The sequence below is a fragment of the Microcebus murinus genome, chromosome 8 (assembly GCF_040939455.1).
Source record: "Microcebus murinus isolate Inina chromosome 8, M.murinus_Inina_mat1.0, whole genome shotgun sequence".
Classification (NCBI taxonomy): domain Eukaryota; kingdom Metazoa; phylum Chordata; class Mammalia; order Primates; family Cheirogaleidae; genus Microcebus; species Microcebus murinus.
In genome coordinates this window covers 38,903,103-38,920,606 of record NC_134111.1, presented here as the reverse complement: position 1 = coordinate 38,920,606, position 17,504 = coordinate 38,903,103, and the positions used below count along the sequence as shown (strand labels likewise).

Here is a 17,504-nt window from a genome sequence, read left to right as displayed (position 1 = left end):
AAACAACCCTGGAAAAATAATGGAGGAAGAACTTGCATTCTAAGGCTGGTTTTAAAAGAAATTTTTATCCTCATGGTATTTAGAAGATAAACAGGAAGAAATTTATGATAAAGCCTTGTCATTTGTATAGATTATAGCTATAATAAATGATAACAGCCAGAATCCTCAATAAAATAATCCTTTACACATGATTGCTAATCTAATATTCTATTTAGGAATATGTATAACATTCACTTCCTACTGTATCTCCTTTATAAATCTCTCTTATCTATCCAATCTATTAACCCCTTAAAGCCTTCTAGGCCAACCAGAAATTCCCCCCACCCCCTTCATGCTCCAGTGTCCTTTGCTAACTTGTTGCTTTGATAGAAACTCTAATCTTTTTTGGCCTCTTTAGTTTCTTACCCATGAGTAGTACCAATTCCTTAACACCTACATATACCATTCATCAATTTCTTGAACACTTTTCCTATTTTAGGAACCATGCTAGTGTTGGGAACAGAGAGCACATTCCAGCTCTGCAGATGGGATCTCTAGGTCTAACTGCTGGACCAAGATTGGGTGGAGGGAGGGCAGATTCTGATGCTGTCTTCCCTCCCCTGCTGTTAAACAGAACTACTCAAGCTGACAAATGCCTAGACTGTAGGAATCACTCCCGGTCCCCACCCCCCCAACAGAAAAACTGTGAAATTGTGACTTAGAGCAAAATCCACTTCATAGGATCTAAGGCTGGAGGATCTAAGTATCAATAACAACCAATGATCACTTTGACAAAAGGACTAAATCTATGGCTTTAACATATAGCTGCTTTCTGATGGGCGGCATACACTGTGAATAGCTATTTTTATGATTTAATTGGTGTTTTTCTTAACAGAGGTAAATCAAAAGGACTTTTAAAAAAAAGATATTCTCTATAGTATTTTCCCTCATGAAGAATGATTATATGTACATATATGTGCATTCTCACCTTCCTCAGGCCTTTACCTCTTATTCTACTATATATTTTCTGTGATTTTGATGCTTATTTTCTATTTTATATGTTCTTAAAAGCTGCCTCAAATTTTGATGGACTAGAAGAGATCGTATCAATATGTAACATGTTAAGATACGAAGAAGTGAACAATGGAAAAAATGACACACTGATAAAACAGAAACAGAAGAGAGCACTAACATAACATTCCCGCTGAGCTGTCTGAGCAGAACACACAGGTTGTAAGAAATGCAAGAAAAGACAAAGCTGAAACACAGAACAATAAACTTTCCTCCTCGGTAAAGATGAAAATATGTGCATTTATGTTTTTAGAAAGCAAATATGTAACAGTGGTAAGCGAGAAAACGCTGGATAATGAAGAGAAAGGGCAAAAGGCAAGATAATGATAAAGTGTAAATGCTTCAAAACAACTTTATTGCTTCTAGGGAAGTTATAAAGACCTGAGAAAAATGTTTGGTAGAATGGGCAGTTCTTTCTCACTCTATGGGAAGTATCCCTTTCAGCTTCCACACTTAAAACCTCTCGCTTTTTATTCTCAAACACCCTACCATCCCTAGTACAGAGTAAAAACCAACCAACCAACCAACAAAAAACAAGCAAGCTGGAATATCCTGAATTGAATTACAAAGAAATGGAAATCTTCTCTGCCCAGGGCATCCTAAGCTCTTATTCAGAAATCGAAGGCTGCAGAAATTTAGCTATTTAAAAACAAACTTCAGCAGCTGGTTTCAGTTTTCAGCATTTCAACAGAATGTAACATCATGAAAACACCTGAGTAGGCAGGATCTCACTCAGGCAGTGATCAAACCAGTGCTTCACTAACAATTCACCTTATTGCTAAACAGCTTTTAAAGAGCTAAGCTTTTCAAGTCAATTTGTAAAACTTCAAAAAAAGGTAGAGAAATTGTCTGCAAGAAAACGTACAAAATATGAGGAATAACAGACCTTCAATCCTAAATCCTTTTGTGCCATCCTTTCTTATATAGGAAACCAAGGAAATGAATAAAGATGTTGCTTTTGTCAAAATCTAGACAAAGACTAAAGACCTTTTCAGTATTTTTCACATTTGAGCCACTCCATTTAAGCCTACTCATTCTGAGCAGGACGGCCTAATTCTAAAACCAAGATGATTTTCAGTATCACTGTGTGCAAAGCAGTAAGGAAAAACCAATAAACATACATCACAATAAAAGCAGTAAAACTGCCATTTTATCCCATTTATTAACTTACATTCAAACTTTAAAGAGCATCTATATTTACTAGAAAAAGAAACAAAAATCATGGGCAATATACATAACCTTAACACTTGTACCCCCATAATATGTTAAAATAAAATAAAAAACTAAAAAAAAAAAAACCACACAAAAAATTCAGACTTTTTGATTCACAAAATAAATGTTCAATTTTATAACCTTATAAACTATAGCTTATTGTTATAGTTACAATTGAAATGCCATAAATATGACCGAAAAGTAGGCAAATTTAAGAAAAAAAAACATTAATAGAGTTAGAAAATAGAGGGAATACCAATCATGACTACTGTGTTTGGAAGTTAATACCCTCCCTCTGCCCCCATAGGAAAGAAGGATAAGTAAGTGTAAGTTCTAGGCTTGAATGTGAGTTTTGGGCAAGAGTGTGCTCTGAGAAAAATAAGGGACCATGCAGTTATTAGGCGGGAATTATGGACACAGCTGTGGTGAACAGAGATAAACGCTCAAGTATTTGGGGAGCTATTTGAATAACATTTAATTATGCATTTAAGTTAAAACATATTTAATGCTTGTGTATTATGTACATTTAGCATATGTTTAACACATCAGTAAGCTGACTGCCAGACTACCAGAGTGATGAAAAGTAAAAAGAAAAGGGATATGAAAATTTTAATTTAAAGGAAAATACTAAGCACATAATAGTATATTGGTTACTTGGCTATGAAATAAACCCTGAAGACAGTGGTCAAACAATTTAAGCTTTGGAAGTATATGGAAGGGGGAGTAGAAAGGAGGCCAAGGCCCCAGATATTTCATCTCTTATCATGTGTCTTCATAATCTGAGCTTATTCTGTCTACCATGTAAATCAATAGACAATTATACACAGTGTCTGTCTGGCTTTTGATAGTCTAAAATCCACAACTGCCCTCTCCAGCTCAGTTCAGCCAGTGCACAGACTGGTACGGGTTAGGAGGAGAAATGCATGGAGAAGTTGGGATGTTTCTCTGGCTCTACTTTACACAGCATTTCTGACAGGGGCTGTATCTCCCTCCTGGCTTCAGCTAATGCTGGAAATCTCCCCCTGCATGCCCTACCCCCCACCCCTAATGCTCCAGCTCCAGGACTGACAAAACCACCTACCTTTACAGTCCTAGGGATGGTAGCAGCTTCCTGGCATCATTAATCTCTAGGGTGCTTCATCATCCTATTTACTCAATTAAATCTTCCAACCCACACACTCATAACTACAAATTTTCTGTATCAAATTCCTGGCATGGGTTCTGTTTTCTCAACTGAACCCTGACTGATAAATATAGCTACTATCCCTGGGTTACACAAAGAATTCTTAGCTATCAAACACTAACCCTCCAAGAGAAAAGAGAAGGGCAATTTATAGGGTACTTTTATGTTTCCCCAGTTAATTAGAAATACAAATGACGACAGTAATGAGAGGATCTATCTCATATATTAATAACACCTGGAAAGAAGGAAAATTAATACAATCTTTCAGGAAAGCAACTTGGTTACATATAGCAAAAGCATTAAAAATATTCAAGTACTTTAAATAATTTTCTTCCTAAAAATCTAGCCTAAGGTAAATCAAAGGTGCTGATATAATTTTATATACTGGGAAGTTTATCACACTGTTATTTATTAATAGTGAAAAATTAGAAACAAGCTGGATGTTCAATAATAGAGAATGAGTAAATATGGTAGACACTGGTAATTTTCCCTTATAGCATTCTACCCTAACTGTAAGTGTATATAGTTACACATCTCAACTACAGTTCACCGCCATTGAACCTGAAGGTCTTAAGAGGGCAAGGATGTTTGCTTTAAACATTGACAATTATGCGCTAGACAAGTGTTTAAGACTCTCAGGAAATATTTCTGGAATAAATTAATTATGCAGTATTAAAGATGAACTTAAGGAATTTTATATTAAGTGGCATGTGTTTATGACATAGTATAACATAAAAAAATTGGCAAACCAATATAATTGCCTATACAGTATGTTCCCAATTTTGCTTAAAAGGAAAAAAAAAAATGTGTAACACACATAAATGCATAGAAAGACTAAGTGATGAGAATGATTATAAATAATTTTAATTTCTTTTTATACTTTCCTATATTTTCCAAATATATTCTGATAGGTATATATTACATTTAAAATCAGGAGGAAAATTATTTTTAAAAAGTTTATAAAAAAGCCAATATGAAGGTAGCTGGTAAAGTTAAAATAAAACAAGAACTAAAACTAAAAAATTAACCAAAGGAAAAAAGGCATATTAGCCATCATGGAAATGTAAATCAAAACCACAACGAGATACTACTTAACATCCACTAGAACGGCTATCATCAAAAAGATAATAACAAGTGTTGGAGAGGATGTGGAGAAATCAGAACACTTATTTTTTACTGGTGGAAATGTAAAATGGTACAGCCACTCTGTAAACTAATCTAGTAGTTGTTTAAATGGTTAAACATAGACTTAGGGATGACCTAGCCATTCCACTATTAGGTATACACTTAGGAGACATGAAAACACACATCTAAAACTTGTACATGAGCGTTCACAGAAGCATTAGTCATAACAGCCAAAAGTAGAAACAACCTAAATGTTCACTAACTGATGAATGAATAAATGTGTTATGTTCATACAATGAAATATTATTCAAATTTAAAAAGGAATTAACTACTGATACATGTTGCAACACAGATAAATCTTGAAAAGATCATGCCAAGTAAAAGAAGCCAGTCACTAAGGACCACATGTCATATAACTCTACTTAATTGAAAAGTCTAGAATAAGCAAATCCATAAAGAAAGATAGTAGATTGGTGGTTGCCTAAGACTGGTAGGTTTGGGGAAAGGTGAGTGCTAATTGATATGTAGTTTCTTTTAGGGGTGATGAAAATGTTCTAAATTTGATTGTGGTGATAGATGCACAATTCTAACTATACTAAAAAACATTGAAGTGGACTCTTTAAATGGGTAAACTGTATGGTATGTGTGAATTCTCTCTCAATAAAGCAATTAAAGAAATTTATATTATATATTAAATATAAAGAAAGAAAAAGCTATAAAGGCAACAAAAAAATTCAGTTTGCATGCATGTATGCCAAATATGCAATGCAGAAAGAAAGACTTGCAAAATTGTAGTAAATGTCCTATTAGGCTGTAAAGGTTTTAAGTGCACTGTGAGTCAAGTTAAGAATCCAAAAAAGCTCCTGTGATTTAAAAAAAAATTTATAAATTCTTTGTGTATATTTTTTCCAAAATGAATATTTTGTTACTAAATGAAAATATTCATCACATTTACTCATTAAGTATATTTTCAATGCCTGCTAAAAGCTGGGCACTTTCTAGGCACTGAGGCAGATAGAAAAAAGATACTTTCCAAAGGCTTAGAATTTAGTTGTGAAGCTAATACACACATACAAATATTCCTGTGACAGTGGAAAGCAGCATTTATTATTCATTCATATATGCATATATTCATTCACTCAGGCGGTGAATTACCTAGGGTCTACCACCTCAAGGTCATACTTCACTGAACAGAGCACGCACAGCTCCTGGCCTCAGTAATGACCTTGAATGCTGAGAAAAAGTGGGGAAAGAACACAGCAGCTCAACTGACTCTTGTCAGCCCTGGTCAGATTTCAGATCACTCTCTCATTAACTCCCAAGAATAAAAAGCCGCAGCTTTCTCATGGCATATGCTGCTCTCCTGGGTTTCAGCCTTGCTCTCTCTAATGTAGTTGTCCTTTATCCACAGCTCTTTGGCCCACATGTCTGAATCACATATTAGTGTGCATGGATCTATCAGTTTAACAGAAGTGTTTTTCTTCACATTCGATTAAGGGCTTTCTTTAGTAATCACACTTCTAAGTTCTTATTGCTGTCACCATTTGCTGTCTTTCATCTCAAATCCAACACATCTAACATTGTAGTCCAGAGTACCACTCTAACACTGGCTCTCCATTTTGATTCTCCTAATTGTTTTAATGGGACTACCTTCCTCCCTGACTCAAAACCTCACAGTTACCGTTGTCTACCTCCCACCCCAAAACCAGTTTCCAAATCCTTAGGAATTACCTAGTTAGATGATCTCACACACCAAATTCTGCAATCAGCTTTCAGTTGCTCTTTCCTGCCACTAACTCTTCCTCCCACCATAGCTCTGCTGTTTCTCCTCAGGAAAGTTTAAATTATGTGATTTTTTTTTTTTTTTTTTTTGCTTAAAGGATTTCCAGAGTCTCCCCATGAACAATGACAGAGTTCAAAGTCCCTCGTACTTATAAATCTATAATTTGACCCAATCCAGCGCATTAGCCTTTGCACATTATACCATCTGCTAAACCAGTTTTAAATGTTCCCCGGTAACATTTCTGTTGCCCTTCTCCTATCCAGTGACAAAGCCCTGTTCACAGCGTGGCCACCCTTCAAGCTGAGGCTCAAGGCCCATCTTCTCTGCAGAGCTATATCAGAAGTGGGCTGTCCATTTAGAACAATGTTTCCCACATAACACTTACTTGGTAGTTAACTACATATTATTTCATAGTATGTTTTTCCTGATATTAAACTGTTGTTCATAAGTCTTAATGTTATGTAGCTTTGCACATATCTCTGCCTAATCAACAGTTTGAGTAAATACTGCATTTCTGGGAAATAGCTTCTTTGTAAAATAGCAGAGTGCCCTGCATGCACTATACACAACACCAGAATCCTGGGGCCAGGTTCAGGTAAACTCAGATACTGGGCATTTGGTGATCTAAGTCTTCTTCAACTCAAGCCTTGTTTGAAAAGTGCCAAAGTATTTAGATATCAAGGCCTATTCTAGCATTATTAACACGGTTGGCATTATCCTTTACAACGTATGCTCCCTGGGGCAAGGGAGACAGAGGACATATGTGCAGTGCCCATCACTGTCTGCCCAGCAATGTGTGCAGTGCCGGGCACATGGTGTGGGGGCTCAGTGAACATTTATGGAATAGAGACTGAGTATGAAGACACCAAATATTTGTGAAAGTGGTAGACATTCTCCTTAACTCATGCTTCATATGTGGTGAATTTAGGATAAGGAGAAAAGATAAAGAGACTACTTTGTTTATATAATAAAAAATCATACCTGTTGATCTCCAAGGAAATGACTTCTCTGTTGAGCTAGACAAAAAGAAGGAAAAAAATGGAAAATTTATTTCTTTTGTCATAAAATTTAACTGTGGACCTCTTTTGCATAGATTTAATTTCTATGTTAAATTATATAAAATATAAAAACCTCAAATAAAATTAAATATTATATTTTTGACTAAGTTTTTAGACAGTATTTAACTGTGCACATAAATTTGGGACAAAACTGTAGTTTTACTTAGGAATTAAGACAAGTTATAAAGTGACATAAAATTCTTCTTGAATAAGAGAAATAAAACAGCATAACTAAGTATGTATTCATGGTATTCATATGATATAACATACTTTTTTGTGATAATAGGAAAACTATATATACTATATACACATTAAAAATAACCAAGAAATCTGTTAAAATTATTTATTTTACTTATTTTTAAAAGAAAGCATTAGATACTACAATAGACACAAATATTAATGAGGTCAGTTTTGAATGGAATGTTGCTTTACAAAATTTACATCACAGACTTTTACATCAAGAATACAAGGCCTTACAAGCCAGGATAAAATTTTAGCTATATAACCAAAGAAGTGAAAGATCTTTATAATGAAAACTATGAAACACTGATGAAAGAAGTTGAAGAGGACACAAAAAATGGAACAATATTCCAGGCATGTGGATTGAAAGAATCAATATTGTTAAAATGTCGATATTACCTAACGCAATCTACAGATTCAATGCAATCCTCATCAAAATATCAATGACATTCTTCACAGAAATAGAAAAAAAATAACCCTAAAATTTATATGGAACCACAAAAGACCCACAATAGCCACAGCCATTCTGAACAAAAAGAACAAAACTGGAAGAATCACATTACCTGACTTGAAATTATACTACAGAGCTGTAGTAACCAAACCAGCATGGTATTGGCATAAAAACAGACACATTGACTAATGGAGCAGAATAGAGAACCCAGAAATAAACCAACACATCTATAGTGAACTTATCTTTAACAAAGATGCCAAGAACATATAGTGGGAAAAGGACAGTCTCTTTAAGAAATGGTGCCAGGAAAACTGGATATCCATATGCAGAAGAATGAAATTAGACTCTTATTTCTTGCCATATACAAGAATAATATAAAAATGGATTAAAGACTTAAATCTGAGACCTGAGACTATGAAACTACTAAAAGAAAACATTGGGGAATGCTTCAGCACATTGGTATGGGCAAAGACTTCTTGAGTAATACCCCAAAGCACAGGCAACCAAGGCAAAACTGGACAAATGGATCACCTCAAACTAAAAAGCTTCTGCACAGCAAAGGAAACAACCAACAAAGAGAAGAGACAATCCATAGAATGCGAGAAAATATTTGCAAGCTACCTGTCTGACAAGGGATTAACAATGACACTAGGCTGGGCACGGTGGCTCACATCTGTGATGCTAGCACTCTGGGAGGCCAAGGCAGGAAGGAGAATTGCTTGAGTTCAGGAGCTCAAGACCAGCCTGAGCAAGAGCAAGAACCCCATCTCTACTAAAAATAGAAAATTTAACTGGGCATTGTGGTGTGGACTTGTAATGCCAACTACTAGGGAGGCTGAGGCAGGAGGATCGCTTGAGCCCAGGAGTTTGAGGTTGTAGTGAGCCCATGATGATGCCACTGCACTCTAACCCCTCCCCCCAACAGAGTGAGACTCTGTCAAGAAAGAAAGAAAAGAGAGAGAAAGGGGGGGGAGAGACAGAGAGAGAGAGAGAGAGAGAGAGAGAGAGAGAGAGAGAGAGAGAGAGAGAGAGAGAAAGAGAGAGAAAGAAAAGAAAAGAAAAGAAAAGAAAAGAAAAGAAAAGAAAAGAAAAAGAAAAAGAAACTTAGAATATAGAAGGAGCTCCAGGAACTTGATAGGAAAAAACCAAATAATCCAATTAAAAAATGGGCGAAGACCTGAATAGACATTTCTCAAAAGAAGACATACAAAAGGCCAACAGGTATATAAAAATGCTTAACATCATTAGTCACCAGAGAACTGCAAATCAAAACTAGAGTGAGTACCATCTTACCCCAGTTAAAATAGCTTTTATCGAAATGACAGGCAATAACAAACGCTGGTGAGGACGTGGAGAAAAGAGAACCCTCATGCATTGTTGGTGGGAATATAAATTAATGCAACAACTATGGAAAATGATATGGAGAATCCTCAATAAACTAAAAATAGAACTACTATATGACCCAGCAATCCCACTGCAGGGTATATATCCAAAGGGTGGGAATTCAGTGTATCAAAAAGATATTTGCACTCCCACATTTACTGCAGCACTATTCACAACAGCCAAGATATGGAATCAACCTAAGTGTCCATCAATGGATAAATGGATAAAGAATTGTGGTACATAGATACACAATGGAATATTATATAGCTGTAAAAAAGAATGAAACCCTGCCATTTGCAACAACATGGATGGAACTGGAAAACATTATGTTGGGTGAAATATCCAAGTACAGAAAGACAAATCTCGCATGTTCTCACTCAAATGTGGGAGCTAAATAATAAAAATAATTGATCTCACGGAGATAGAAAGTAGAATGATGGTTCCCAAAGGCTGGGAAGGGTAGCAGCAAGGTGTGGGGGTGGGGGTTGGATAAAGTAGGGATAGTTAATGGGCACAAAAATATAGTTAGTTAGATAGAATGAAAAATATTTGAAAAAAATTTAGCTATTTTCCTTGTTTATAGAGTATCTATTAAAATATTTGTGCATAAAAACATATCTGTGCCTCCCTGCTCACCCCCCGCCCCCGTAATCAATAAAGGAAATGATGAAGTTAAAGAGACAGTGTGGTAGAATACAGGAACAGGATGGATTATTAAGCATTTATTAAATGATAGATTAAGCACTTTATTATTTCCTTTATGTTATTTACAACAACCTATGAACAGGTACCTCATTATCTTCATCTTACAGATAAATAAACATATGCTGGTAACTGAAAGAGCTGGGATCAAACTCAGGATAAACGGATTTCAAAGTTAGTGTTCGCAAACACTGTGCTACATGACAGAACAGTTCATGATCCCATTTTTGCGTTCAACACACACGTACACATATACACTAAGACTAGAAACAAGTGTACAAAAAGAAAAACCAATGTGCTAGCAGTTATTTCTGTGAGTACAACTATGAGGATTTTTTTCTTTGTAAACATTCGTACTGTTTTTTTTTTTTTTTTTTCAATCAGAAAAAGCACATATTCAAGTGCTTTTGAAGTGCTTATTAAATTTACAGGAAAAGGTGTGTGACTCTGGGCTTGAAGACATCCTCTGTAAAATAAAGGACTTGGAACAGAGGAAGGGAACAATCCTTTCAGTGCTAAGGTTTTAAGTTGTTAACCCCTTGGCATTTTCCCCTAGTCATTAAGTGTGTTAATGAAACTCTTGCTGGTTGAAAATCCTAGATTCAGTAAGAACTCCCTGAACTTCACTTTCGTGCGGGATTTGCCTTTTCTTCATCACAGGCACAGCAATTCACATTCTAGGACCTTGAACCAACTGCATGCTGGAGGGACATGTTCCCAATGAGAGGAGTCAATCAGTTCATGCTAATCTTCTACAGAGCTTTCATTATGTTCCTTTATCTGATGCACTCTTAACTGATTTCAAAAGGGACTGATGAGAAAAAAGTGAAAATTTAGTCAAGTATCAGTAATGGGACATTTGTCTTGCTCCCAAGGGTAGGTCATCACCATCTTGTGGATCTAAAAGTGGTTCCCTACAATGAATTTCAATTTCTCTTGAATCTGTTTTTGTTATTTAGTTCTATTATCTAAATTAGTTTTCTAAGCACTGAGATTGATATCACCCTAGTGTTTCCTCAAAATGGTATTTTATGTCAATATTAAACTACGTTGTAAATCAAACTGCCATCCAGAAATGTTTAATATTAATATATCTCAAGTTTCTTGGGACTATCATGAAAAGTTTATTATCTTCTGAGTTTGAGACTTACATAAACTTTAATGAAATACCTTTATAAGATGTTTTATCCTCAACATTATAAATCATAGAATATAGTTCTGGCTAATTGCTCAAATTGGGCAAGGGCTGTGGCTATTTTGCTCATCTCTTTACATGAAGTGCCTAGCTTATTGCCAGGCACAGAGCTGATGCATAATATAGATTGTTGCTACAACACAAATTGTGAAAAGTATTGAGTTTTCCATTGTTCTAAAAGATCAGGTATATATAATCAGCGATGACTTTGTTCAGCAGGTCAACTTATTCTCCCCCAGTCCAGGTAGGAGGTTCCAGTGCCTCTTTGTGTAACAACTGGACAAACACCATTTTTGCTGCTGGAAAAGCCTTTGGTCACTAAAATCGAATAAGGTATTCCTAGGTGATGGCAGTGTGAAGTCTCAGTTAAAACTAGTTTTCCCTACGCAAGGTAAAAGATATAAATCATTAGAAAAGCTAACAACGAGGATCAAAAATAAACAGAACATTCTATAGTATATTTTGAAGACCACATATTCAGCTCAATTACCTTCACACTAAATTCTACAGTTCCACGGAATAACCGGTTATTACATGTTATTCAGAACAGTCTATTTCCTTTTTGAACTACTCATTTTAAATGACTCTCAAATTGCTCACCACTTTAGGATTCAGGGGTTGGACAATAAATACATGGAATTCTGAAATGTTTCCAGTCCCTGAATACAACCCACTTTTATTAGAACAATTAGAGGCAACTTCATGTTAGACACAGACTTATTCCCTCTTTCTTCCTTCTCTCCCTCCAACCATCTATTCCTAGAAACACTTCCTCAACTTTTACTGAATGTCTACAATGTGTCTATAGGCACTGTGCCCACAAATGACTCTATCCCGGTTTCTTTTCACTTCTTTCCTGAAGATGCCAAGCAGCTTGAGTTCTAAGAGCTTCCACTGGAATGTGAAACAGATTTTAAAATACATACAGGAACTGACTCATCCATGATAACTTTGCTTCAATGGGAAGATGCATTCATAATTCTTAATAACTTAATTATCCACAATCTTTTAGAATGAAATCCATTCAAAAGCTTGGTACTGTCTGATCAGACAGTCCGACAATACAATCAAAAGCAAGCTCATTAGCAAATTTACACATCAAAACAATTCATTTTAATGTGAAAAATATCAGTTTTGTTTTCAGGAAGACACTGTGCTTTCATTATAATATTACTTGAAAACGTGTAGTAAATCACTTTAAAATTCTATATACTTGTGAAATTAATTTTTTTTATCCCGATACATGTAGAGGCAAAAATATCTTTGTTGGCTATTTATGGCTGTGCAATGTCTTTGAAAAATCTTGTTATCTTGGTATTTTTCCTATTTTGAGTCAGAGAATTACCTGCTCAAACTCCCCTGCAGCCAGAGGGCAGGTCAGGGAATGAGGGGGCCACAAGAAGCCCCATGTGGGGACAGCAGTGGTATCTTGAGCATTGACAGAGGACACAGCGGTGGCAGTAGGCACTGTTCCTGGACACCTGGATTCAGAATCTGGTTCTCTGGCTTTCCTAAAGACTCCATGAGTTGACACCCAATAGCTTTTAATAAGTTCCCCTTTTCTGCTTGGGCGAGCCAGAGAGGATTCTACTGCTCGCAACCAAAAGTCCTGACTGATGTTACCATAAAACTAACAAATACAAATGGGTCCTCTGAAAAGAGGCCAAGCCTCACTTCTTAACTGTAGACTGTATTTACGACTGCATATTAGATATAGAACACACTTCATATTCAACACATTGAAATTCTTTCCCCCCAAACTGACCCCTACTTAGTTACCACCACCTAGAATAACTAGTCACTCAAACTGAAGAGCAGCGATTCACTGTATTGTTTGTTCTTCCTACTAGTGTGCAAGCTTCGTGAGGGCATCGAAGTCCATCCTGTTCACAGACATACTGTCAGAACCTAAGGTAGTCTCTGGCACCTGGCTGTCACTCAAACACCACTCCAAAAGGTAAGTTTTGAATTCATCCTTACTACCACTGACGCGGTATGTGCCTTCATCTTCTCATCCTCTTTTGGCTGGATCGTTCTTTCATCTCTCTCCTAATTGGTCTTCCTGGCTTTGATTTCTCATCCTTTCAGGCTCTCTTCCATGCTGCTGCTACAGTGATTTTTCAAATCTGATGTCATTCTCCTGCTGCTAGTGCACAACAGATCCATAGAGGATAAAATGCAAACATCTTAGCGTGGCAGAGAATCAAACATCTTAGGATGGCACAGAAGGCCCTCCACCACCTGGTTCTTTCTAGTTTGCCCTTTCCCACACAAACCTACATTCTAGGCACTTCTGGTTGCTTGCAGTTGCCTCACACACCATGCTGCTTCACACTTCCAGTGCTATTTTTGGGGTAGGATGTGCAGGAACAGAGTCTGGAAATTCTTTCAGAATTACACAAATTCTATAATGGCATATGCAGGTGCCATGTAACTAACACACACACACACACACACACACACACACACACACACACACACGCATATAAAATATACTCATGAAACGGAACACTCTAAAGTTTATTACCTTCACTTTGTATTACTTCCTATAAAAACGGAAATATTTCAGAAAATGTTTTACTTAAGTCAGTCAATATCCAATTTTTTCCTGATTCTTCTGTCTGATGTGAGCCAGCCTGCTTTAGTGGATACCAACGAGTAAACATGAGGAAAGGAGACAGTGGAGAACCAGGTAGAGCCACATGGTAACCCTGCCATGCCATTTCCCTCAGCTTCTCTCAGGTCTAGATAGGGCTCGGTCCACCACTAGTATATACAGACTGCTATTAGTAGTCTCCTAAAAGACACACTGAATTGGGACAGGATTCAATAGTTACTCCTCTGTAGAAAAATAACTAGGTCTCAGCCTGAGATTAGAATATGGTCAAGCCATAAAATTTAGTGCTTTATTGAAAAAAATCATTATGTTAAGAAATTTTATAAATATATACCACATGTGCAGAATCCAAATTAATAGCTCAAAAATTAACTATAGCCAATAACATTAAATTTCACTTAGTATTGATTGGGAAGAATCACTTGGATAAATTTCTAGAAATTGTTTTATTTATGAACAGAACATAGGTGTGCCTCACTGTCTGGACTACCTACTATCTGTAGCCTTCTCCCTGGTGACCACCAATCATACTTCAAGAATGGGGTTGAGGAGAGCTGGTCACTTCTTCCTTTATGTCAAGAATGTGCCCAATAATTTATCTTTTAATTTATACTTTTCACATGATTATTAATATAACTGCAGTATTTCTTTACATATTCGTTTCCACTACCAGACTGTAGCTTTCTTGAAAGGGTAAAGATAATGTATTAATTCTACCTGCATCTAATTCTACCTTCATTTCTACTCATCTACCTACATTCCTACCTGCAAGAACTAGCAATGAATAGGATGCTTAAATAAATAAGAGCTGATCTTAACTCTTTTGAGTTGCTCTGTTTTAAAGGTTAATGCTGTGTAATTTTAGAAATCGTTTCAATCATTCTACAAAGGAGTCAGATTCTTTTTTTGCCTTTGACCCTTTCTGCATCTTACAGAAGAGATGTTTATTGTATATGTCACATGTCTCCATTAAACAAATATTTGTTGATCATTTACTGAGTGCCAGACATGGTTACAGGCTGGGAATATAACGGGGAGATGAGAAACCTACAAGAAGAGAGGCCTTTGATGTCAATACTACAGGGCCCAGCACTGAACTGACTGATGAAACATTCACATATCTATTAAATAAAGTGTGAAACACTTTTTTTTTTTAACAAATGACAAGACCTAACTCTCCTTCTATTCATCTATTAAAAGAAGGTACATTGGTATTGGGAGCACCCAGGTAGTAACTTGAACCTGGAGTGTATGGTGGGAGAGGTACGGAGCAAGATGAAATATATTGCTATGTTCTAGAGTTCATCTCGACTCTCACAGCTCAAAAATTATAAGGAGCTAGGAATAAGTCAGTTTGGGAGATGATAAACAACCGTCAATATAACATGTTACATGTGCAAGTAAATCTCACATTCCTCCCCTCTGTGTTGTGACAATCTCTCCAAATGGTTGTTTAAACTATTCCAGATAACTTGCACTACATAATATACTTATTTCACTATCACATCATAGTCTTTTATAATATTCTTTAAATTATTCTTAGGTATTCTTTTATTAAATAGAGGTAATTAATAAACATTCATTGAGCATATGTCTATTAATCTTTACTAAGAAAAATTTTAAAAATGCATTTGTACATTGTTGGCCTCATTTTCCTCACCTTTTTACCTGAGTCTCCTATCAGTTTTACTATTTCGAGCGCTAATCTGCAGTTCTAAGTTCTACACGAAAATCTATTTTGTGTGTACATATTAACTTTTTTTTTTTTTTTGAGATAGGGTCTCAGTCTGTTGCCTGGGCTAGCGTGCACTGGCATTATCATAGCTCAGTGTAACCTCAAACAACTGAACTCAAGCGATCCTCCTGTCTCAACCTCCTAAGTAACTGAGACTATAGGCGCACACCACTATGCCAGGCTAATTTTGCTTTTATTTTTTGTAGAGATGGGTGGGGTCTCCTTATGTTGCCCAGGCTGGTCCTGAACTCCTGGTCGCAAGCAGTCCTCCCGCCTTGGCCTACCAGAGTGCTGGGATTATAGGCATGAGCCACCATGTCCAGCCTCTGCATCTTAACACTTGAATTAAAGTTTAAAAAAACCCCAAAAACATAACAAAAAAACTCCCCACATGAGTATAAGATGAAATCTCAGTAGATTAAGTAGATAAATTCCAAACTGCATTTCTCTTTCTACTAATTCATCACTGACTTATTTTCAATTTATGATTTGCTCATTTTAAAACTTACCTTTCAACTTTTTCATGTACCATTGATGGGCTTTATCATTTTATTAATCAAACTTACTCAACTTAGCAAATGTGTATGTTTTCTGGATTCTAAATACATTGTGGAAAGTTCTGGCAACACAACTGGTTCTTTACAATTGCCTTTGTAATCCACTGCCTTAATAATATTTATGTCTATTTTTTAATTGATTCCAGGGTCTATTTCTCAGTTTAAAACAAAGGGAGAGGGAACTTGGTTTGTTTGCATTTTTAATTTTTTGGCAATGAATTCACATTGTGATTACTTAGCACCTTATTATTCTCTAGGCATTACAAATTACTTTTTAATGAACTGCTCTAGAATCTCTTAGACATGGAAACTGGGCTCCATATTTCCCCAGTCACCCCCATATTTCCCATTCTGCATGTGGGATTATTTCCCCCCAGGAACCTGGAAAAATAACTACTAATGATTCCTAAGTTTCAGTCTCTACTTGGAGTGTTACAGGATAAATTTTAAACAAACCTTAATTGTGTAACATATTCTACTAAACACTTAAATATCCATATCTTTATTAACTATAGTTAAATCTTCAATTATGATAAGGAGATGCATACTTTACTAAAATAATATAAATAACACAACATAAACAAAACATAAGTGTTTAAAACCTACTTTAATTTTTTTATTTCTATCTAGTATTGCTTTGGCTTCCCTTTTAATTAGTACATTTCAAACTTTGCTTGGTCTTTCAATGCATTTGTAAAATATCCACTAGTTTCTTGTGAGTTCTTACCTAGGTGAAATTCATTTGATGCTTTAGCTTTCTTGAGTGTTCCTGAATTTATGCTGAGAATGTCACTTTTTGAATATAATGCCGGTGGAAATCCAAGGTCTTAAAAACATTCACCCCGTGGGCAGGTCAAATTTCTCCTTACTCTGACCCTCAACAAGAATGTCCTTGAGCTCATCTTATACTCAGAATAAGCATGGTGAGAAGTGGAGTCTAGAAGACTAAGATGAAAATAGAAGGCTTGCTGATGCTATAAACTTTCTTCTCATGTTCCAAGAACTCATATCACCTACAAATAGGTAACTGCTAGGTTACAACTAGTTTTGCTTTTCCTGTTTGGGAAACAGGGACCTCATCTGTTGCTTTCAGTTAGCTAAGGATTGACCAAGAAATCCTTTACCTTAGAAGCTTACTGTCTGTCTTACTGTCAGAACTAGAACAGCTGGACAAAATTAAACAATCTATCTTGATTATTGTTTCCCAAACAGG

At 36.0% G+C, this 17,504-nt stretch overlaps 1 protein-coding gene across 5 annotated transcripts in view; it reads right to left on the bottom strand.

The window, feature by feature from the left end:
• Positions 1 to 17,504, bottom strand: part of PKP4 (plakophilin 4) — a 222,912-nt gene that overhangs the window by 69,126 nt on the left and 136,282 nt on the right. For all 5 annotated transcript variants that reach the window (XM_076005559.1, XM_076005560.1, XM_076005558.1 and 2 more), the window contains exon 4: positions 7,335 to 7,369. In XM_076005559.1, coding sequence (XP_075861674.1) covers positions 7,335 to 7,369 — 35 coding nt within the window. The remainder of the gene's footprint in view (positions 1 to 7,334; positions 7,370 to 17,504) is intronic.